The sequence below is a fragment of the Rhinopithecus bieti genome, unplaced genomic scaffold, assembly GCF_001698545.2.
Source record: "Rhinopithecus bieti isolate Rb0 unplaced genomic scaffold, ASM169854v2 scaffold_30965, whole genome shotgun sequence".
Lineage (NCBI taxonomy): Eukaryota > Metazoa > Chordata > Mammalia > Primates > Cercopithecidae > Rhinopithecus > Rhinopithecus bieti.
In genome coordinates, this window is record NW_016813425.1 from 410,845 (window position 1) to 429,989 (window position 19,145).

General features: G+C 42.5%; 1 protein-coding gene across 8 annotated transcripts in view; it reads left to right on the forward strand.

The window, feature by feature from the left end:
* Nucleotides 1–19,145, forward strand: part of CCNY (cyclin Y) — a 322,018-nt gene that overhangs the window by 226,839 nt on the left and 76,034 nt on the right. For 7 of the 8 annotated variants that reach the window (XM_017848398.1, XM_017848399.1, XM_017848394.1 and 4 more), the window contains one exon: nt 3,487–3,561. In XM_017848398.1, the coding sequence (XP_017703887.1) occupies nt 3,495–3,561 (67 nt within the window). In that variant the 5' untranslated portion in view covers nt 3,487–3,494. Of the gene's footprint in view, nt 1–3,486; nt 3,562–19,145 lie in introns of those variants that run through there. The other variant, XM_017848401.1, reaches the window with a different exon arrangement.

Genomic DNA, 19,145 nt, shown 5'->3' on the forward strand with positions numbered 1-19,145 from the left:
GATTTTTTTTCCTTTATGACTAAAATTGCACTGTTTGTCGTGCTTGGCTTCAGTGTGAAGTTGGGGTGATAAAGCAGGTTCATTTTGCTTGGCTCATGAGAATGGTGGCTTTTCCCTTTTTTTTTTTTTTTGTTCCCCAGAGAGGTGGAGTTGCCATGACGGAACACATATTGTAATTATCATAGTTTTCTTCAAGATCTGGTCTGTACTCGCCTCATTTGTGAATTTCACATCAGAACTGGTCTTAAAGTCTCTGAACTCTGCAAGTCACTTGATGTGTGTCACCGCACTGGGGAGAGATGACACCTGGCTTGTCGCCATTAGGGACCACTTGTGGCCCAGGGAGCATTCTTTTCAGACTTAGAGTTATAAGTTGGCTGTGAAGGAAACGTGACAGGCTTTTCTTCGCCTCCCACTTGGTGCTTACCTTTCATAGGGAGAGTGTGAGACATAATTCTGCTGCTTTGCTTCCTCCACAGAAGAACAAGTGGGTCCTTCTGCCTTTCCTCGCTGCAGCCCTCTTCAGGGGGAGTGGAGAGGCACAGGAGCTGCTGGTGGAGGGCAAGGGTGCCTTTGCAAAGGAGTGCCTCTTAGCCGGTCAGTTTTCACCCTGAGTTTCTATGACAGTGGACACTGCCGAGTGGAGTCTCATCTTGGTGACTCTGTGTGAATCTCCTCTGAATTCAGGCTTCAGGGCATCTCCTGGGAACACCACTGTGTGTTGGAGCGGCAGTCCAGCCACTCAGAGGGTCAAATCAGTTTTCACAAGTAGTTTTTAAACAAAAGTTTAAAAAAGCAAACCAATAGGCTGGGCACAGTGGCTCACACCTGTAATCCCCCAGCACTTTGGGAGGGTGAAGCAGGAGGATCACTTGAGCCCGGGAGCTTGAGACCAACCTGGGCAACATAGTAAGACTCTATAGCTACAAAAAATAAAAAAATTAGCCAGGCTTGTGGTGCATGCCTGTAGTCTCAGCTCCTCAGGAGGCTGAAGCAGAAGGATTGCTTGAATCCCAGAAATTGAGGCTGCGGTGAGCCATGATTGCACTGCTGCACTCCAGCCTGGGCGACAGAGCAAGACTCCATCTCAAAAACAAAAACCAAAAAACCAACAAAAGTGTTTACAGTGCATAAAACTCAGAAAACAATCACATTATTCAAAGGTAACCAAATATTGGTATATATTCTCTTAATGTATTTTCTATGCCTACACATATTTTCCCCCCAAAAGGGTATCATACTGCTTTCGTCACCTAATGACCTATGGTACATAGGTTCCATGTTAATAAAATATTCTTCATGTGATTTTTAGATGGCATGATAGCATTTCACCATCCAAATGATAGTACTGTTGTTTACTATTAAACATGCCCCATTATTGGAAGCTGTCCCTTGGAATCTGTGACATCCCTATTAACAACTTCGAGGGCTTGTGAACATAACAGCATAGAACCCCAATCTCTAGGCAGTCAGGGGATTGTCCTCCAGGACATTCTTGGACTTAGGAGCAGGATCTCAATTCTCCAAGAAATGACAGTCTCGTGTTATTTTGGTTCCAAACAGGAAAGCTTTACGTTTTTTGATTGTGGTGTTCCATAAACCCCTACTGATATATTTTAATAATAAAAGTGGGTCTTAAATAAAACTGGTCTGGTAGATGAGTCTCAGTTGGGCATTAAGGGAATAAGGTAGTAGTCGCTAGTCCAGATGCTGTCTGAGGCCAAGCATCGATTTTCTGGTGTCACCTTGCTGGCATGTGGGAACTGCATACGTGTTGTGTTTCCAGTGATACTTTTCTAGGGGACTCTGTGTTAAGGTTCTGGGACATTAAAAGCATCCATCATGGTTAGGATTTTATATTTGCCCTCATTTTGATATGCAGAAGCCCTCAAAACATTTAGTAGCACGTTTGTTATTTAACCCCTTTTATATCCTAGTTGAGCAGGAAACCTCCTTGCAGAGTCATTTTCACCATGAAATTTCTTGACTAACTGTAGTGCAAATTGAAGCAAATTCGAAAAATTCAGTGTCTCTTCCACCCATCTTTCTGCTTCCATCAAAACTCCATAATACCTTTTAACTCTGAAATTATTGTGTAATGTTAACAGAAGTTATATAATACAAGAAGGACCAGATAATTGAAGTAGCATCTGTTTAAGATTCAGATGTTTCTTTAATCAGGTACTCAGGGAGAAGTTAGGAACTGGCCCAGTAGCCATTGGCTGATGTAGGAAAAAGTCACCACGCTTCAGAAGTTTGATGAGAATAAATCTCCTTGTGGATAAGTAATTAGGTGTTACCTCCAGTGTGTATTTATTTGACCATCCTTGTCTGTATTTCACTTTATCTTTGATTGATTAGCTATTAAGGCTAAGGATAGCCCCATCTGTTTTTGTTAGTGTTGATTAGGTTTCTCTGCAAATTTATTGAAATAATTGAACCCAAAAAGTTTTCTTCTGACTGTAAGTTGATTTGAAGATCATTCTGGCTTTCCAATAATTTTGATCTCTGTTTCCTCCCCTAACTTAATTCTTCTGTTTTGCTTATTTTCTATGGGATCAGTTAAAAAAAAAGAAAAAAAAAACTGGAAAAACTCTTCTGTGATGACATTCTAAGTTGTTTATACCATCCTGACAAGTTGTAGACCTTGGAGATTGTTCTAAGACTTGTAAGATTGCAAAATCAAATGCTTGTGAAAACCTGCCAGTAAAGCAGAGAGGGGTGGTCACTGGGGAGCTGGAGTCTTGTGTCCCATAAGGGACACAGCTACTGTGAAGGGGTCACAGCTGCTTGGCTTCAGCCGATTGTGACCATTGGGGTGGAGGCAGGGTATTGCCAAATGATCTGATTTCTCAAGGGAAGCTGGAAATAGGGGTGTGTGTGTGTGTGTGTGTGTGTGATTGAAATCTCTTTTATATGTTATCTTAAATGTTTCTTAAAAAGTAGGGATCAAACAAAACATGTCTGGGGCCCAGATTAGGTCCACAAATGGCCAATTTGTAGCTTTTGCTCTAAGGAATAAGTTTTGCTTTGTCAGAAAATAATTAAGCAGGGTATGTGGATGCTGATTCACCCTAACGAGTTGAGATATTCCTATTTTAATCACCTTGAATAAGGAACTGCAACATACTTGACTGTAATGTTTAGATGAATCTGTTGTAGCACATAACTCTCTTAATCACATGCCATAACTCTGTCCTGCTATTTTATAATATAGGGTGCAGAGCAGAATTTTTTCAGAAGAAAGTGGAGTTTTTCTTAGGCTAATAGATGTCTAGCCAACTGTCTACTTTTATGTATGACTTTCAGATTTCTAAATAGCAGTGTTCTGAATTGAACCAAAAGAATCTGTTAACATAATAGCTATAGGTTTCCAGAATCCTTGAATGTATTAGCAATTTAAAGTTGAAAAAGAATTGAGTCAATCTTGGTTCCTCTTAGTTATCAGATGATTTATTCATATAATTTCTTTTCCTTTCTTTAAAGATTTGAACATGGAATTCAATCCTTCAGATCATCCTCGGGCCAGCACAATATTCCTCAGTAAATCTCAGACAGACGGTAGGTCCTTAATTTATGCTTCTTTTTTTAAAAAAGGCTCATGTTGGTACTTCGCCTAGTTTTGGTTTCTCACTAGATTTAATTTTCAATATGAAATAGAGTCCCTTTAGTGACCCACACATATACTGTTTAATGGTAGTTCTTTGGGGATTTTTTTCTTTTGCAGTGTTTTTAGAATTTCCTATTTGAAGCATCTATCCTCATTTTGTCAATCAGCTGTATTATTTCTACATACTTTGTGTCGTGAGAGTTTCTGCCCTAAGAGTCAGAAATTTTCCTTTTAGAATTGATATTTGCATAATTTCCCATAAGATCAGAAGTATTTGTTAATTTAGACAGTATGTAAAAGAAAGCAAAATATAATCCTTAAATACAAGTACCACTAACTAGCTCTGTTGTGTCAGTTGAGAGCTGAATTGAACCCGTACACTAGGTGCAGATGTTTTCTTCTTTTTTTTTTTTTGCCACCTCTATAATAATAACAACCATATCTAAGTTTATTCTTATAGATCGTACAATCTTTGTGGTTCATCCCAGGTGTGTGTGGAATTTCTCCTAGGGGTTTTCTCTCTTTTCAGCCCCTTCCCTGGGCCTTGGCTGCAAAGGAGAGAAAAGATAAAACTTACACAACGTAGCAAACACACATCTTCATTGGATTCCTATAGAAAAAGGTGGCAGAGAAACTTGTTAAATTATGACATCGTGACCAGGATATTACTTTAGGATGCTGGAGTCCTGCATGATTCTATTCCTAACTTTTTGGGCAATTGCTAAGCTTTAATTTGGAGAAGATCCGAAATGGACTAGAAAATAACCAAACATGTTTAAGATAGTAAGTTCATATATGAGAATTGATAACACTTCAGTAACAGATAACAATTTTGGCAAGGTATAGTGCTGATTTAATATTATTGGGAATCTTTGGTTAAGCAAGACACTGACTTGATTTGAAAGAGTTTGATGTGTTTATGAAAAGTAAACACTTCCAAGAATAAATTAATATAGGCATCAAGTACTTAGGTTGGTGCAAAATTAATTTCGGTTTTTGCCATTAAAAGTAATGGCAAAACTGAAGTAAGTTTTCGGTGTGCTGGATACAAAAGAAACATTTTTTTTCCTCTGGTGAAGCAGGAAGCCATTGGGAGGGGTGGGATAATACAAAGGAAGGAGAGTGGCAATGAAGATGGGTGTTTAGAACCATGAAAAATGAGGGTCAAAACCAAGTTTTGCAGACACTTACTGATAGTACTATAAAAACAAGAAACAAAGTTGGCTTACTTTCAGGTTTCATTCTTGCTTCTTGTGAACTCAGGGTGCAGACCAACTTCATTCAGAAGATGTGCTAACAAGATTCCCATGAAATTGCATTAGAGCCTCTAAGTGGATTTCCCAAACCTTGGTTGTCCTGGTAGAAGGAAACTTGACCTAAGTCAGGGTTGTTCCAGACTTAGGTTAGGGAACTCTATCTTCCCTCGTCACCTTTGCACTAGATATCTTTCCCTTTCCTCTTCTGGAACATCAGGGCATCAATTACTCTGACCTCTCTGTTTATTGCTTCAGTTTCTTTTTAAATGCTGGATCTTTCTACTCAACATGTAAACATACACGAGCCTCACAGAAAAAGGGAAAATAACCAATATCTCTCTTCAGGTGAAAGCTTCTATGCCGTATCTACCTCTCTGCCTGTCCACTCTCCCATTGGGAACTTCCTCCTACCCCTGCCATTCTGTGGAGCATTGCGGTAGAGTGACCTAAGGACATTTTCTCTTCTTGGGCTATTGCCCACATATGTGGCACTTGCTGTCACCAAGAATTCCGTGCTTTTAAAAAACTTTTTGGCCTTCTGTTTTCAAATGGGCAATTTGCTGAAATTAAGTGCCACTAATGAACAATTGCTTTATAAATAATTAGAAAAAAATCAATTTTAAAAATAAGTAGATTTGGTAACTTTAATGAATTAATTATTTGGTGACATGATAATCAGAGAATTGGCTACTTGGTGAATTGGCTTTTGGCAAATTGGTCCTGAGAAATCCTGCCCTTCTGAAAACTCCTTCTCAGACATCTTCATAAACTTCTATTTGTCCCTCTAATGTAGTATTTCCCAGGGTCTCTCCTTTACCCTCTAACTTTTTGATTTGCACACAGTTCCTCATGGCATTTGTGTTAACTGTCATGTCTAACCATATTTTTCTCTGGACTGTTCAAAATGCATGTATTCAACTGCTTGCTGGACATCTTTCCAGTGAAGGCTGTAGGTTCCCCTGACTCAGTATGTCCCAGACAGAACTTAAGAATTCCAGTTAACTTTCTGCATTGTCTACCCTGCCCAGGTCCCTAAGCCAAGGAGGGCTTTGGATTTTCCTAGACTCTCCTCTTCTCAGAGGCAGGTGGCGGTGCTGGAGATACATTTCTTCCCAGCTCCAGGTTCAGTGACATTGTATTGGCGGCATGAAATAGCCATAGTCAGAGTATTTACACCATGGAAACTGGCAAATGCTACAAATCAGAGCATTTTTAAAACACATGACTGTTAAACATTTACTAGCACACCATTGCATCCAGGCATTCCAAGGTGTACTCAGTTTCATCTCTTACCCAGCCTTGAACCTGACCACTATTTCCTATTGCAGTTGCTGCCGCCTTAGTTCAGACTCAATTCCCCACCTGTGTTACTGCAGCAGCCTCTAGACTGGGCTCCCTGCCCTTGACCTCATCCCTCCCTAGTCCCAGGTCTGTGCTGCCGCTAGCTAACAGGACTTCCCATGAATCAGATATGATTGTGCCACTGGCTTCCTTAACCTTTCTTAAGGGCTCCCCAGTTGCTTTAGAGTTAAATTTCAAACATCTTAGCATGGAATATGAGGCCCATCGTGATCTTCTTTGTGTACTTCTGAGCTTCCACCATACTGAAATCACTTGCTTCCTCAAGTCTGCCACTGGCCTCACACCTGGATTTCTCCTCCCCTTTTTCACACAGCTGATTTCTTTTGTCCTCCAGGCTCCTCCTGCTGTTACTTCCTCCTTGAGGGTCTCTTTGACCCATCAGGCTGGGTTGAGTGGACCCTTGGTGAGCTCCCATAGGAGTAGCCTGTGGATCTTTCTTCATCGTCAGAACCATACTGTGGAATTTAAAACCACCTTTTTGTCTTTACCACCCGCTAGCCCCTAGAGGAAAAGGCGCATGTGATACTGGATGTCAGTATTCCTTGTGCCAACCTGACTGGTTGAAAGAAGGAAGATGACAAAACCCGGAAACATTCTTGGTTTGATTGTGATAATTCATCACTTGGATAAACTTATGTTTCCATTACAAGACCACAGCTGTGGATCTTCTACTCTGTTTTTTTTCTAATTGGAAGAAATGTAGTCTGAGACAGTAATGCATACTTCTGGTAGAGTCCTTTCTTTTGAATCTGGTGATCTCTTTCCTTCATTCAGGTTGATGTACTTCGACAGTAGTTTAGATTCGATTTGTGAATAGGGAGCCATAGTTGGGATGAGGACAGTCATGTTAGGGCAGCTGTTGCTTGGACCACAGACATGCACCTCCTGGGTCTTGACAGCTCTGTGTTTCTGCAGACCCCACATTCTCTTTCCCCTTAGCACTTTATGATCTGACAGACAAGTTGTCGGCCATGCATCCCACCTCCCAGCTGTTCACTAGACTGATTTAGATGGCACCTGCATGATGTCATCCGAGTTTTCGTGATTGCTGAATTCCTTTTCCTTCTGGATATCCAAGAGATTTAGGCTGGACATGGAACTTTTTTCTTGTTCCAAGCAGGAGAATAGTATTAAACTCCAACAAACTGAGTAAGTAGCCTGCTCATCAGACCCCTCCAGAGGCTGAAGGTAAGGGTATTTTATTCAAAACCAGAGTGACTGCTTTCTTTCTTCACACAAAGAGGATGGCATTGCAGACTTTGTACAGGAGCTGTTCAGCAAAGAAGGGACCAAGAGTTCCTCCTGGGGGTGGAGAAGTTTGCCAGGCCAGAGAGAAGTTTGAGGCCTGCCATGGTTTTTCATGCTACTCTCATTACTTGTGGGGAAGAATTGTAGTTCCTCGTGTCCTTTCCTTTTCTGTACTTATTTTAGTTAATCATTGTCAAAGATGTGAGAGCTTAATATTCTTAAATAATATGAGAAAGCAGCCAAGCCACATCTTTTCCTTTTAATTAGTATGATTTTTAGAGATTTATTGTCTCAACAAAGAATTTGGAGGAAAAAACCCTAAGTGTGCGAAATCTGTGTTTCTCAGGAGTCCCTTGAAATAATTAAAGGAATAAAAACTGTCCATCCCTTGAGTGGCTTGAAGCCAAAGTAGAAACATTAAAATTCAGAAATAAAATATGTCATAGTTTTGTTGCACAACAGTTTAGAAATACAGAAATTGAAAAAATACTCTGTGGCTGTCTTCATTGGGGTGGTGTTTTGGTTCCTGGGCAGTGTTGAACTTCTGCATGGTGAAACAACTACCCTTTTTGTCCTCCTTTTATCTAGCATTTAGGAGCAACTTTCCACTGCCCTGTCGGGATCACTTGCCTCTGAGCACTGTCATGACCTTGCTTTCTCCACCTCACTTGCATTCCCAGCTGTCTTTAGCTCCTTTGTGTGTGCAGATGCTGGGATGCCCCTTTCTCTAGCTGCCCTCAGTTGCTCGGTGTGTCTCCTCAGGGCATGTCAAGTGCCATAGGGAAGACCTAAGCATACACCAGTGATTTTCATGCTTTGTTCCTTTGCTTACATACCATGGAAAACAATTTTGAAAAACAACTCCCTCAGGCATTTTTATGTTGACCTTAAAATTTTTTTACCTTATCAAAGCACATAATTTCTGATGTATTATAAACGTTGATTTTTTAAAATAAACTGTCTTTCTTTAACAAATGTTTCAGATGAAATTTAATACCATAGTGATGTGATACCTGTCAGTCCTTTAAAAATGTATGAACATGCTCCTCTCGAACAGTTGGAAATTTCATATCACTCCTTTATCATCTTGAATTTGTATTTCCATTCTGTTTTCTCCATAAAATTTTATAGTAGTATAATATATTTTGATTTTGGAAAGTCATTTATCACACTATCATATTCTTTTCTATAAAAATATGACCTAGGCCGGGTGCAGTGGCTCATGCCTGTAATCCCAGCACTGTGGGAGGGCGAGGCAAGTGGATCACGAGGTCAGGAGATCAAGACCATCCTGGCTAAGAGTGAAACCCTGTCTCTATTAAAAATACAAAAAATTAGCCAGGCGTGGTGGCGGATGCCTGTACGTTTTAACGGATAATTATTAAACAGAAAAGTGAAATACTTTTTGGAAAAACATTTCTTGGTGAGATGCTTCTGTGGTTGGATATTACTTATTGCTGAAATGAGGCACTTTTCATCATCAAAGCCTTTGTTTTTTTGTTTTGTTTTGTTTTGTTTTTGAGATGGAGTCTCACTCTGTCGCCCAGGCTGGAGTGCAGTGGCACGATCTCGGCTCACTGCAAGCTCCGCCTTCTGGGTTCACACCATTCTCCTGCCTCAGTCTCTCGAGTAGCTGGGACTACAGGCGCCCGCCACCACGCCCAGCTAATTTTTTGTATTTTTGGTAGAGACGGGGTTTCACCGTGTTAGCCAGGATGGTCTTGAACTCCTGACCTCGTGATCCTCCCACCTTGGCCTCCCAAAGTGCTGGGATTACAGATGTGAGCCACTGCACCTGGCCAAGCCTTTGTTTTTATAGATGTAAGTGCTGAGGAACTTTGTTCATCTATATAAATAGATAGAAATAGAAAGAGGTTTATTATAGTCATATCATTGAATTCTTTCTACTTCATCTAGTTTATATGTCGAAAAATCTCCAAGGGATTTATCAACCAAAATAATTCCTAATAATCAGCTACAGTTCAGTTTTGTTCCCTTTCAGTTTTATTGACAGTAGAGAACTGGAATCTATTTGATTTGCAAAAGAGTTACTCAGTTAGAGGAGTCACTCATTTTTACAGTTTCTGGAAAGGTTTACCAAACCTTCAAACCTTTCAAAAAAGGTTTACCAAATGTAACACATGACTTTTAATTATATCTACTACTCTTTACATTTGGTGGCACCTAGCTTAACCTGATACCCTTGGGAGCTTTGGGAGAATAAATCTAGGCTTCATCTTAGATCACCTTCCCTGACTGCTGCCCCACTGCAGTCTGCATGCTCCTCTGTCGCTGCAGAGATCTTCACTGTATCGTAATTTATTCCAAGTCTTCACGTTTATATATCTCTGGCATTCACAGTGCCAGACCCATAGAAAGAACTCAAATATATGTTGAATTGAGCAACCCCCACCTGCTCTTTTCCTCCGAACTAATGTTTTCAGCTTCTCTTTTGTTTTAAATATATTTTCCTCAGAATGCTACAGGTTCTTCATATGACTTTGTTGGTAAAGCCAGGCATCATAGTCAATCCAGTCAGTCAAATCAGTCTTACTTTCTTTTTAATTAGATATTTATTTTTATTTTTGCCTGTCACACCTGTTTCTTATAATCAGTCTTACTTTCTGTCAGAAAAAGTCTGATTTTATTTTTCCAATTCATATAACATGTTAATGTGCATGCCCGTGGCTGCCTTTGTGCTTCTGATCATAAATGGCCAGACAGGTGCAGGGGAGTGCATGCCTGGACAGCAGTCTGCGGTCTGCTGCACCTTCCCACCCTGCCCTTTGCCCTCCTGCTCTGCTGCCCTCACTCCTCCCCGAGCTTTGCTTGGGAGTCTTAACGCCTCAAGAGGCAGGTCCTGTTGGAAACCTTCCTCACTACGATATCTGTAAACTCAGAGCCAGAAGTCTTTCCAGCACCCCTCCAGGGAAAATCCATAGGACAAAGAAGCCTCCAGGTTGTGGCACAGGAGGCTGGCAGGAGAGGAAAGACACATGAACCTGGTTTGAAGGTGGTTACCACAACCCCAGTGGCTGCTTGTCTTTTCGTCTGGCGCCCCTGGAGGTTTTCACACCAGGTAGGTGCAGGTCCCAGCTCGGGTGTGCCTGCCTTTCTTTGTGAAGCTGTGAGGGAGGAAGGTGGTTCCTGCATCACACCTCAGCCCTTTTAAAGGTCTCTTTGAATACTTGGTTTGGGGACCTTTGCTCTAGTCTAGCCCTAAGTTACTTGTGACAGACCATTTCAATAAAAGAATTGCAAAAACTACTACCTCACCTGTCTTTCCCTCTAGTTTGGGATGTGTGGAGGAGGGTGGGTACTCAAAAGCCATGAGTAGTTGAGTGTGCAGACAGGTTCATTTGTGCGTGCTGGGCTGCCCATGCCCTCGCCAGCCTGTGGCCACCCCAGTGGCAGGGAACTAGCCTCTGGCTTCCAGTTAGGTAAGGCTCTAGGACCCAGCTCTGTCTTAGGCCCTTGCCTGCCATTAGTTGGATTTACAGTCACATAATCTCTTGGGTCATAACTTCCTGTAAATTGACAGTGGGCACACCTGTCTCCTCAGACAGTTGCTCTCCTGAAGCAGTAGGGTGAGTCCCAGGCACACAGCGAGCCCTCAGCAATGTCTGCTCATTACTTGTGATGTAACAGGTACTTTGGGATCCTCACTGGGAATCCCTTGAGCCAACCTCTCCCAGGACCCCTGGCAAGGAGGAGCCACCCTGTCCTGGCACTGTAAGCATGCATTCCAGAGGTGTTTCCTACCGCCTGGTAGGCAGCCAGTCTGGAAATCATACTTGCTCCTTGGGGTTGGCATGTCCATATCAGAAGTCAGCATCTTTCCTCTCCTGCTAGCTTTCTCTCCCTCATCATCTAATTTTTTTTTTGAGACGCTCTGTCACCCAGGCTGGAGTGCAGTGGCACGATCCTGGCTCACTGCAAGCTCCTCCTGCTGGGTTCACGCCATTCTCCTGCCTCAGCCTCCCGAGTAGCTTGGACTACAGGCGCCTGCCACCACTCCTGACTAATTTTTTTGTATTTTTTGTAGAGATAGGGTTTCACCGTGTTAGTCAGGATGGTCTCGATCTCCTGAACTCCTCTCCTCCTTCCTCACCTGGTCTGTGGCAAGGCCCTTTCCCAGCCTCCTGCTTCCATCATGTCCTGTCTCACCTTTCTTCCACCTGCCTGCAAGTGGAGCTTCTCTTAGGCTCCTCCCTGTCTGACCGTCTGTTTCCTCACCACTGGAACAGTGAGATGCCAGCACACACACAGAGCCCTTTTCACCTTCTTGTGGGTCCCCTCCCCTGCAGGCCTGCAAGACCATCACCTGTGGGATGCTCTGCCCACAACACCTGCCCTCTGCCCCTGCTGACCCAATGACTGCCTCGTAGGTGATGCTCCCCTGTTTCCCATCATTCCATTGATTCTGATAGACACCTTTACTTGGCTGGAACACCTCTGAAATCAGCACAGTGACTTGCCAAAATTTAATTGGCGTTTTTTTTTTTTCTTTCTTAGTGACACATAGAGTAATGGTTTGCCAGAAATTCAGTGGCATTATGTTCAGTGCAGTTTGCATATTCCTCCGTGTGGAGGTGATTATTTTTATGGTATAGAAATAAATAGCCTGTTTATCTGCTGTATTGCGTCTTGCTCATGAATAGAAACTGTGCCTTACACATTCCATAGTCTCTGAAGTGGCTAGCACATAGAAGAAACTTACAAGGACAGGGGAATGAAACAATGAAGGCAGGGCATCATGACCCACCCTGGGCAGACCTGCCGTGGCACAGTGGCAGTCTTCCTGAGTAGTGGCTTTCTGTTTTGTGTTGCAGCTTTACCTTCTCCTACCTTCCCTAGCTTTGTTAGAAAACAACACATCCATTATTTAGGGACAGGAGGTTGTAGGCTCAGGTGGTGTGTTTGGGCTTTCCTATTCTGGGTCAGAACTCATCATACCGTGCCATCCTCAGGCCAGCCCTCCCCTCTCCCCTCTGCAGTCTTCTCTTGAGGTGCGTGGGGGAGGGGAGGGGCAGGTGTCAGATCTCTTGGCCAGGTCTTGCCCTGTAAGTCAGATGCACAGGAGAGGCGCTCTTTGGGTGCCGTGGCTCACTTTTCTTGGGAACATCATCCAACTCCAGTATTTCGTCTCTTGGGCTTTCCAGTGTGGAGAAAGCTGCCGATATAGTAGAAACTCAAATGAATCATTTAGACCCAGAATGTCAGTTTTCTCAGTATGCCTTTTATCATATCCTCTCTCCTGACCTGCCCTGTTCCCAGGCAGAACATTGCTCAGTGAGCACAGATCCAGAATAGAGGTTAGCAGGGATAATTCCCCCAGGCTGGGGGAGTTTGATGCCCTGTCTACCACAGCCTTGTCTTACTGTTAAACAGCACTTGTGGCCTGCTGGTAGCCATAAACTCTTACTTTTCAGTTCTCTTTTTAAAAACTCTGAGCACCTGCATTTCCCCTTCAGTTGGCACAGACTGACAACCTTGTAAATACTTTTCATAGCTTACCATGTTTATAGCTTACCTTACGTGGCTTATGTTTTCAGCTGGCTGCCCTGTGACATCTAGGGAGGCAGCTGAATTTCAGGATAATCTGATGCGGTCACCATATAAGAATAGTTAATGCCTTGGAATGATTGCCTAAAGATAGCAATCCTCTGGAATCAGACTGCCTGAGCTGGAGGCTTAGATCCAACACTCTCCACATAATCTTGGTGCATATGATCCGTCCACATGATTTCCCTGAACCTCAATTTTATCACTGTAAAATGGAGTTAGTACCTCTTTGTAAGATTGTCAGGAGGACTAAATGCATAATCCATCAAAGCACCGAGCCCTGTATGTAAGACAGCATAAGTTCTCAGTAAATACAATCCTTACTCTGGAGTGTAGGTTCTCATTTGCTCAGCTGGATTGAGTTTCTACCCTGACTTGGGTCTGTGCCATCTTCTAGCTTGTCTGTGCTGACAGCTCCTCTGTGCTGACTGTGACACCTTGCACCAGAACACTGGGCCTGACCAGGAGGAGAAGGGATGGATGCCAGGACAAGAGTAGAGGGTGGCTTCTGTGCACTGCTGTGCCCTGTCCCGTCTTTCTGTGTTTCTTTGATAAAGATAGATCATGGACCCCACATCTTAGAGCTGCTTCCAAGCTAGGCACAGTGGCTCACTCCTGTAATCCCAGCACTTTGGGAGGCTGAGCGGGGAGGATTGCTTGAGCCCAGGAGTTCAAGACCAGCCTGGACAGTATAGTGAGACCCCATCCCCCGCCACGATTTCTACAAAAAAAATAAAGATTAAAAAAAAAAAAAAAGAGTTGCTTCAACACACCTTGGAAGCAAACCAGAAGGAGGCCAGGTCTGAAATTATGTCAGCCAGCATTTGATAGCAGCTCGTTATAATAGAATACACAACACTTTAAGTCTCACTTAAAAAATAAAATGATAACCTCACCTCCACCATGTGTCAGGATAGATTTCTGATGGATTGACTAGTGGTAGAGTAAATGTAACAAATACAATCATAATCATCTAGAAATAGTATACATGACTATTTAGTGTCAGAATGGGGAAGGGGCATGTAAGTTTGTAGAAGCAATGGAGGAAATTGCCTAAAAGTGAAAACTCATGTCAAAATGCATCCTAACAATGAAATCATCAGTGATGGAAATATCACAATATATAGGAAAAAGGATTAATGCCTTTATGTATTAAAGAATTATTATACAATCAGTGAAAATGCTAACACACCAATAGAAAATGGGCATATTTTGTTGGCATGTTCATATATGAGCACATGTATACTTGCACGTATTTATATACAAATACATTCATATGCAAAAGTATCCATCATGCTTGCTTTGTATGCATGCACACAAAAGAGGCTCAAAGGATACACGTCAAAATATTAATAGTGATTGTCTCTGGATTATTGGATTAAACAGGTTGGGCCTCTCAAATTTGAAAATTTGAAATCTGAGATGCTCCAAGGTGGATCTGTAACTTACTGAGCACCAACCTGATGTTCAAAGGAAATACTCATTGGAGCATTTTGGATTTCAGATTTTTGGATTTGGGATGCTCAAATAATGCAAAATTTCAAAATCTGATAAAAAAAATTCTAAACCCATGCATTTCAGATAAGGGGTGATAAGGATACTCAGTCTGTGTGTGTGTATGTTTTATGTATCTCTGTGTTTTCCAAGCAAGCTTTTAATTTTTATTTGCAGTCGCATTTTCTTGTTTATACAGCTCTGTATTTTCCAAATTTTCTGCAATAAGCATGCATTTCTTTTCTAATTAGCAGAAAAGTTTTAAATGGATGCCACTTAGTTGAAGTTTCTGTGCTTCTGAAGAAATCCTTTGGCCTTAGATATTCTCTATGGGAAACAGAAAACCTCTCGAGTGAGTTGGCAGTTTAGATGGATGTTTGTTCTTTGAATGGTTTTCTTCTTATGTTCTTCCTTTGTCTGCTTCCTATTCTCTTCCCTGGAATTTTCTCCTCTCCATGACTGGCTGTGCCCTCAACATCTTAGAAATGTCTTTGTGTCTTTTCGTTTTTGTTCATTGGCTTTGCTTATTTAGATTTCACTTGGAATGCACAGAATGTCATGTTCCTCTGTGCCCAGATTTAGAAATAAGTGCAGGTCCGGGACAGTTCAGAGCAGGCCAGAGGTCTAATTGGAAGCTTCCTTCCTGCAGCACAGGAGGTGTGCCTCTGGGGGAAATGGCCACACCAGGATGCTTTGTTCTGAGCTCCAAAGTGTGGGTGATGTTCCTGCTACAGTGCACTTTGTGTCCTGGCCGTTTGTGTTCATGACGACCTCCCTGTCAGGGCAGGAGCTCAGCAGGGCAGGAGCCTCCATGTGCACTCTGAACAGGTGCTCAACAGTTGTTTTGAATTGAGTGTGTGAATTCCCTGAATTATTGAAAACTGTAGGAACTGTGTGGTAATCTCAAATTTACTATAAGAAAAGTTAATAGTGAACTTTTAATTTTACTATTCAAGGCCTGATCTATGCTACCCACAGTAAAAAGGAAAGGGAAATGAAACCTTTTCTTTTCAGCCAGATCTTTGTGATCTGCATTGGAGCTACCTCAGCAATTAGCTTCGTATATCCAAACAAAATTCTGTCATTCTTTAGTTGAAGCCTGCCTCTTGTGTGGCCTGCCAGTCCTTCACATCCAGAGTAATCAGTTAAGTAGATTTTCTTGGTAGAATAGCACAGCTCTGTTCATACCTGGTTCTAATTGTCATTCTGTTTTTAAATGGGACTCATTTTATGCAGATGCCAGAGGTGTCTGTTCACACCAGTGATGCTCCTGTTGGAGGGCGGGTGTATAGAGGAAGGGGTCCTTCACGCGATCTCCTCTCTTCTTCTGGGCCCTCCCTTTCTTGGCCTGCTTGGGCTCTTCCCTTATTTGCCAAAGAAAGGGTATCTTGGGTATCTTAGGTATCTTAGGACCTTCTTAGCACCAGCATCCTATGGCTTGGTGGTGGCTAACACTTGCCATTGGAAGGTCGGTCTATTTTAGAAATGGAAGAGGAGAGTCAGGTGCGGTGGCTCATACCTGTAATCCCAAAACTTTGAGGGGTGCCAAGACAGGAGGATTGCTTGAGCCCAGTAGTTCAATACCAGCCTGGGCAACATAGTGAGATCTCATCTCTTAAAAAAAAAAAAAAAAAAAAATTGGAAATGGAAGAGGAGAAACCAAGGTAGTCTTTTAAATGCCGACCTATGACAGGAATCAGCTGAAATTATGTTTAGATTGTTAATAAATCCTCATTAATAATCAGGCACTAGGTTGAAAGTTGTATTTTAAAGAGTTACTTGCGTGACATTGTGGCAAGAGGGTATCCCATAGCAACTTAAGTGTAATTTTGTTTGTCCCTCAGATTGCAAGCACTGCCTTTTACTCTCTTAACTCCCCATTTTATCAGGAGAAGACTTTTAATGCCAACTGTATTGTTTTGCTGATTTTAGATGGCTTATTTTAAAGCCACTGGTACATTTTCTGTTTACGTCCTTATGGACTGTCACTTTAGCCAATTAAAAATCCTCTTAACTATCATAGATTGTGTCAAAGGAGATTGCCATTATTCCTCTCCCAGGAAAGAAAAAATTTATGATCTATATCAATTTATTGCCTGTTTTCCCTAAAGAAGCAAAACATGATTATTAATTAATTCAGTTAGACATTAACTCAGAAAACTCCAGAGATTTTGATTGATATGTTATAGTGACCAAAAATATTGAAGTTTTAAAGATGACTGAAACCAGCTATTAGGAATGAGTTGGCATATTGCTTATACCATTACATAAAATAGCTAAAGCATTTTTAATTTCAGAGCTGTACCAACATCAGCCTCAGTGGTTTCAAATTTATTTTAAAGCCAGATTTAGATTTGGGCAATTCTGTCAGTCTTTTCAGGTGATATGCCACTGTAAAATATTCTGCTTATCACTGGGTATGGTGGTTCATGCCTGTAATCCCAGCGCTTTGGGAGGCCAAGGCAGGCGGATCACTTGAGGTGAGGAGTTCGAGACCAGCCTGGCTGACATGGCAAAACCCTGTCTCTACTAAAAAATACAAAAAATTAGCTGGGTGTGGTGGTGCACGCCTGTACTCCCAGCTACTTAGGAGGCTGAGGAAGGAGAATTGCTTGAACCTGGGAGGCAGAGTGAGTCAGCTTACTTCCCTCCAGCCTGGACAACAGAGCGAGACTCCGTCTCAAAAAAAAAAAAAAAAAAAAAAAAAAGATTCTACTTATCTTATTCCCCCATAGTAGTGTCTTGGTTGTGCTCCAGCTAGCTTAGGGGAAAAGGAGTAATTAATTTTAAGGACACTGAGGGTATCTCAGACAGCTCACAAATTGGTGGAACTGGGTCCAAAAAGCTGTTAGGACCAAGGCAGCACCTGCCTTCTGCCCATCTCCCTCTACCGTGCTTCTCTGCATGGCAGCTGTGTGGGGGGTCCAGGAATCATAAGACACAAAATACAGTCATACTCATGACTGTAACTTACTACAATGCAAGCACATGAGGCAAACTCAGTACAGGGAAGAGGTGCATGGGGCGAGTCCTCGCCCATGGAGCTGCACAGGTTGCACTTCATCCCCCCATTCACAAATGAGTTGTGAAAACACCTGTGGAATGTTGTCAGCCAGGGAAACTCCTGGGTAGAAACCCAGCACCCAGGATTTTTATGGAGGACCGCTTATGTAAGAAGGGTCTGCCTGTTAAGTACCAAAGTTCCAGACTCCCAGAAGGAAATAAACCATACTGTATGCGGCATAGAGCATATTTGTTCAGACAGCTTAGGCACAGTGAGCCACTTTTACCAGTTAGGAACAACGGAAGGGAACCCTTCTAAATCCGAGTTCCCAGATACCAGCCAAGGGCCAGCCTCGCAACAGGTGCTTTAAGGATGGCAGTCAGATCTGCTGCTTCATTCTTTCCTGCACAGCAGGAGATGAGCCCCACCCCAGTCTGAAGTTTACACATCATACCCTCAGTTAAGGTTGAGCAGAGCCCTTCTTGTGTGTCCCAACTCCAGATTCCCAGGAGAAGGAGTTAGCCCAGAGAGGGTAGAGTGTCCCCCCAATCCAGGCAGGATGGTCAAAGTAGTGGGCCACTTGGTCTAACATGGATATCAGGAATTCTCCCCATTTATGTAGGGATAGGTTGTTGGTTTGGGGGTGCAGAAGACACTCCAAAAGCCAGTCGGCCATAGGGATTCATGTGTGGAAAATCTTCTCAGAAACTGTGCAGACTTCATCTGCCGAAGGCCCTCTTATCTTAGAAGGGGCATTACAAAACCATACAGGAAAGTGGCACCTGACTCAGGCCCCAGGAGCCCCAGGTTGCTCTGAGGAAATAGGGTAGTGTGTAGGTGTTCATTTGCATAGAAGCAGTGAATGCCTGAGAGATTCTGTAATAGATGCAGATAGCTTATCCTCAGGTGTTTTGTAATAGTCTTCTGAACTTTCGTTTTTCTTCACCATTCTGATTGCAGCCAGTTGGAGTTCATGAAAATGACCTGATTCCTCCCTGAGATTGATCCTTGTAGGTGGCAGACAAGAATGGCATGTGTGTTTATAATAGTCTTCTGTGTCTGCTGTAGTTTTTGTTTGTTTGTTTGTTTGTTTGAAAGCTTTTGTATTAGTCCATTTTCACACTGCTGATAAAGACATACCCCCAGACTGGGCAGTTTACAAAAGAAAGAGGTTTAATGGACTTATGGCTCCATGTAGCTGGGGAGGCCTCACAGTCATGGTGGAAGGTATCTCAGGCACGTCTCACATCGCAGCAGACAAGGCGAAGAGGGCTTGTGCCGAGAAACTCCCCTTTTTACAGTCATCAGATCTGATGAGACTTACTCACTATCATGAGAAAAGCATGGGAAAAGCATGAGAAAGCATGGGAAAGACCTGCCCCATGCAGGTCAATTACCTTCCATTGGGTCCCTCCCACAACATATGGGAATTCAAGATAAGATTTGGGTGGGGACACAGCCAAACCATATCAGCTTTCTTGGTCAGACTTATTGAAGGTTATGCATCTCAGCCATTACTTCTATGTGTGAATATTTCCTATCTTCTCAATAGTACCCATATAGGAAGCGCTGGTATTTTTTGAGGCATGGATATCTTTCATTTGCT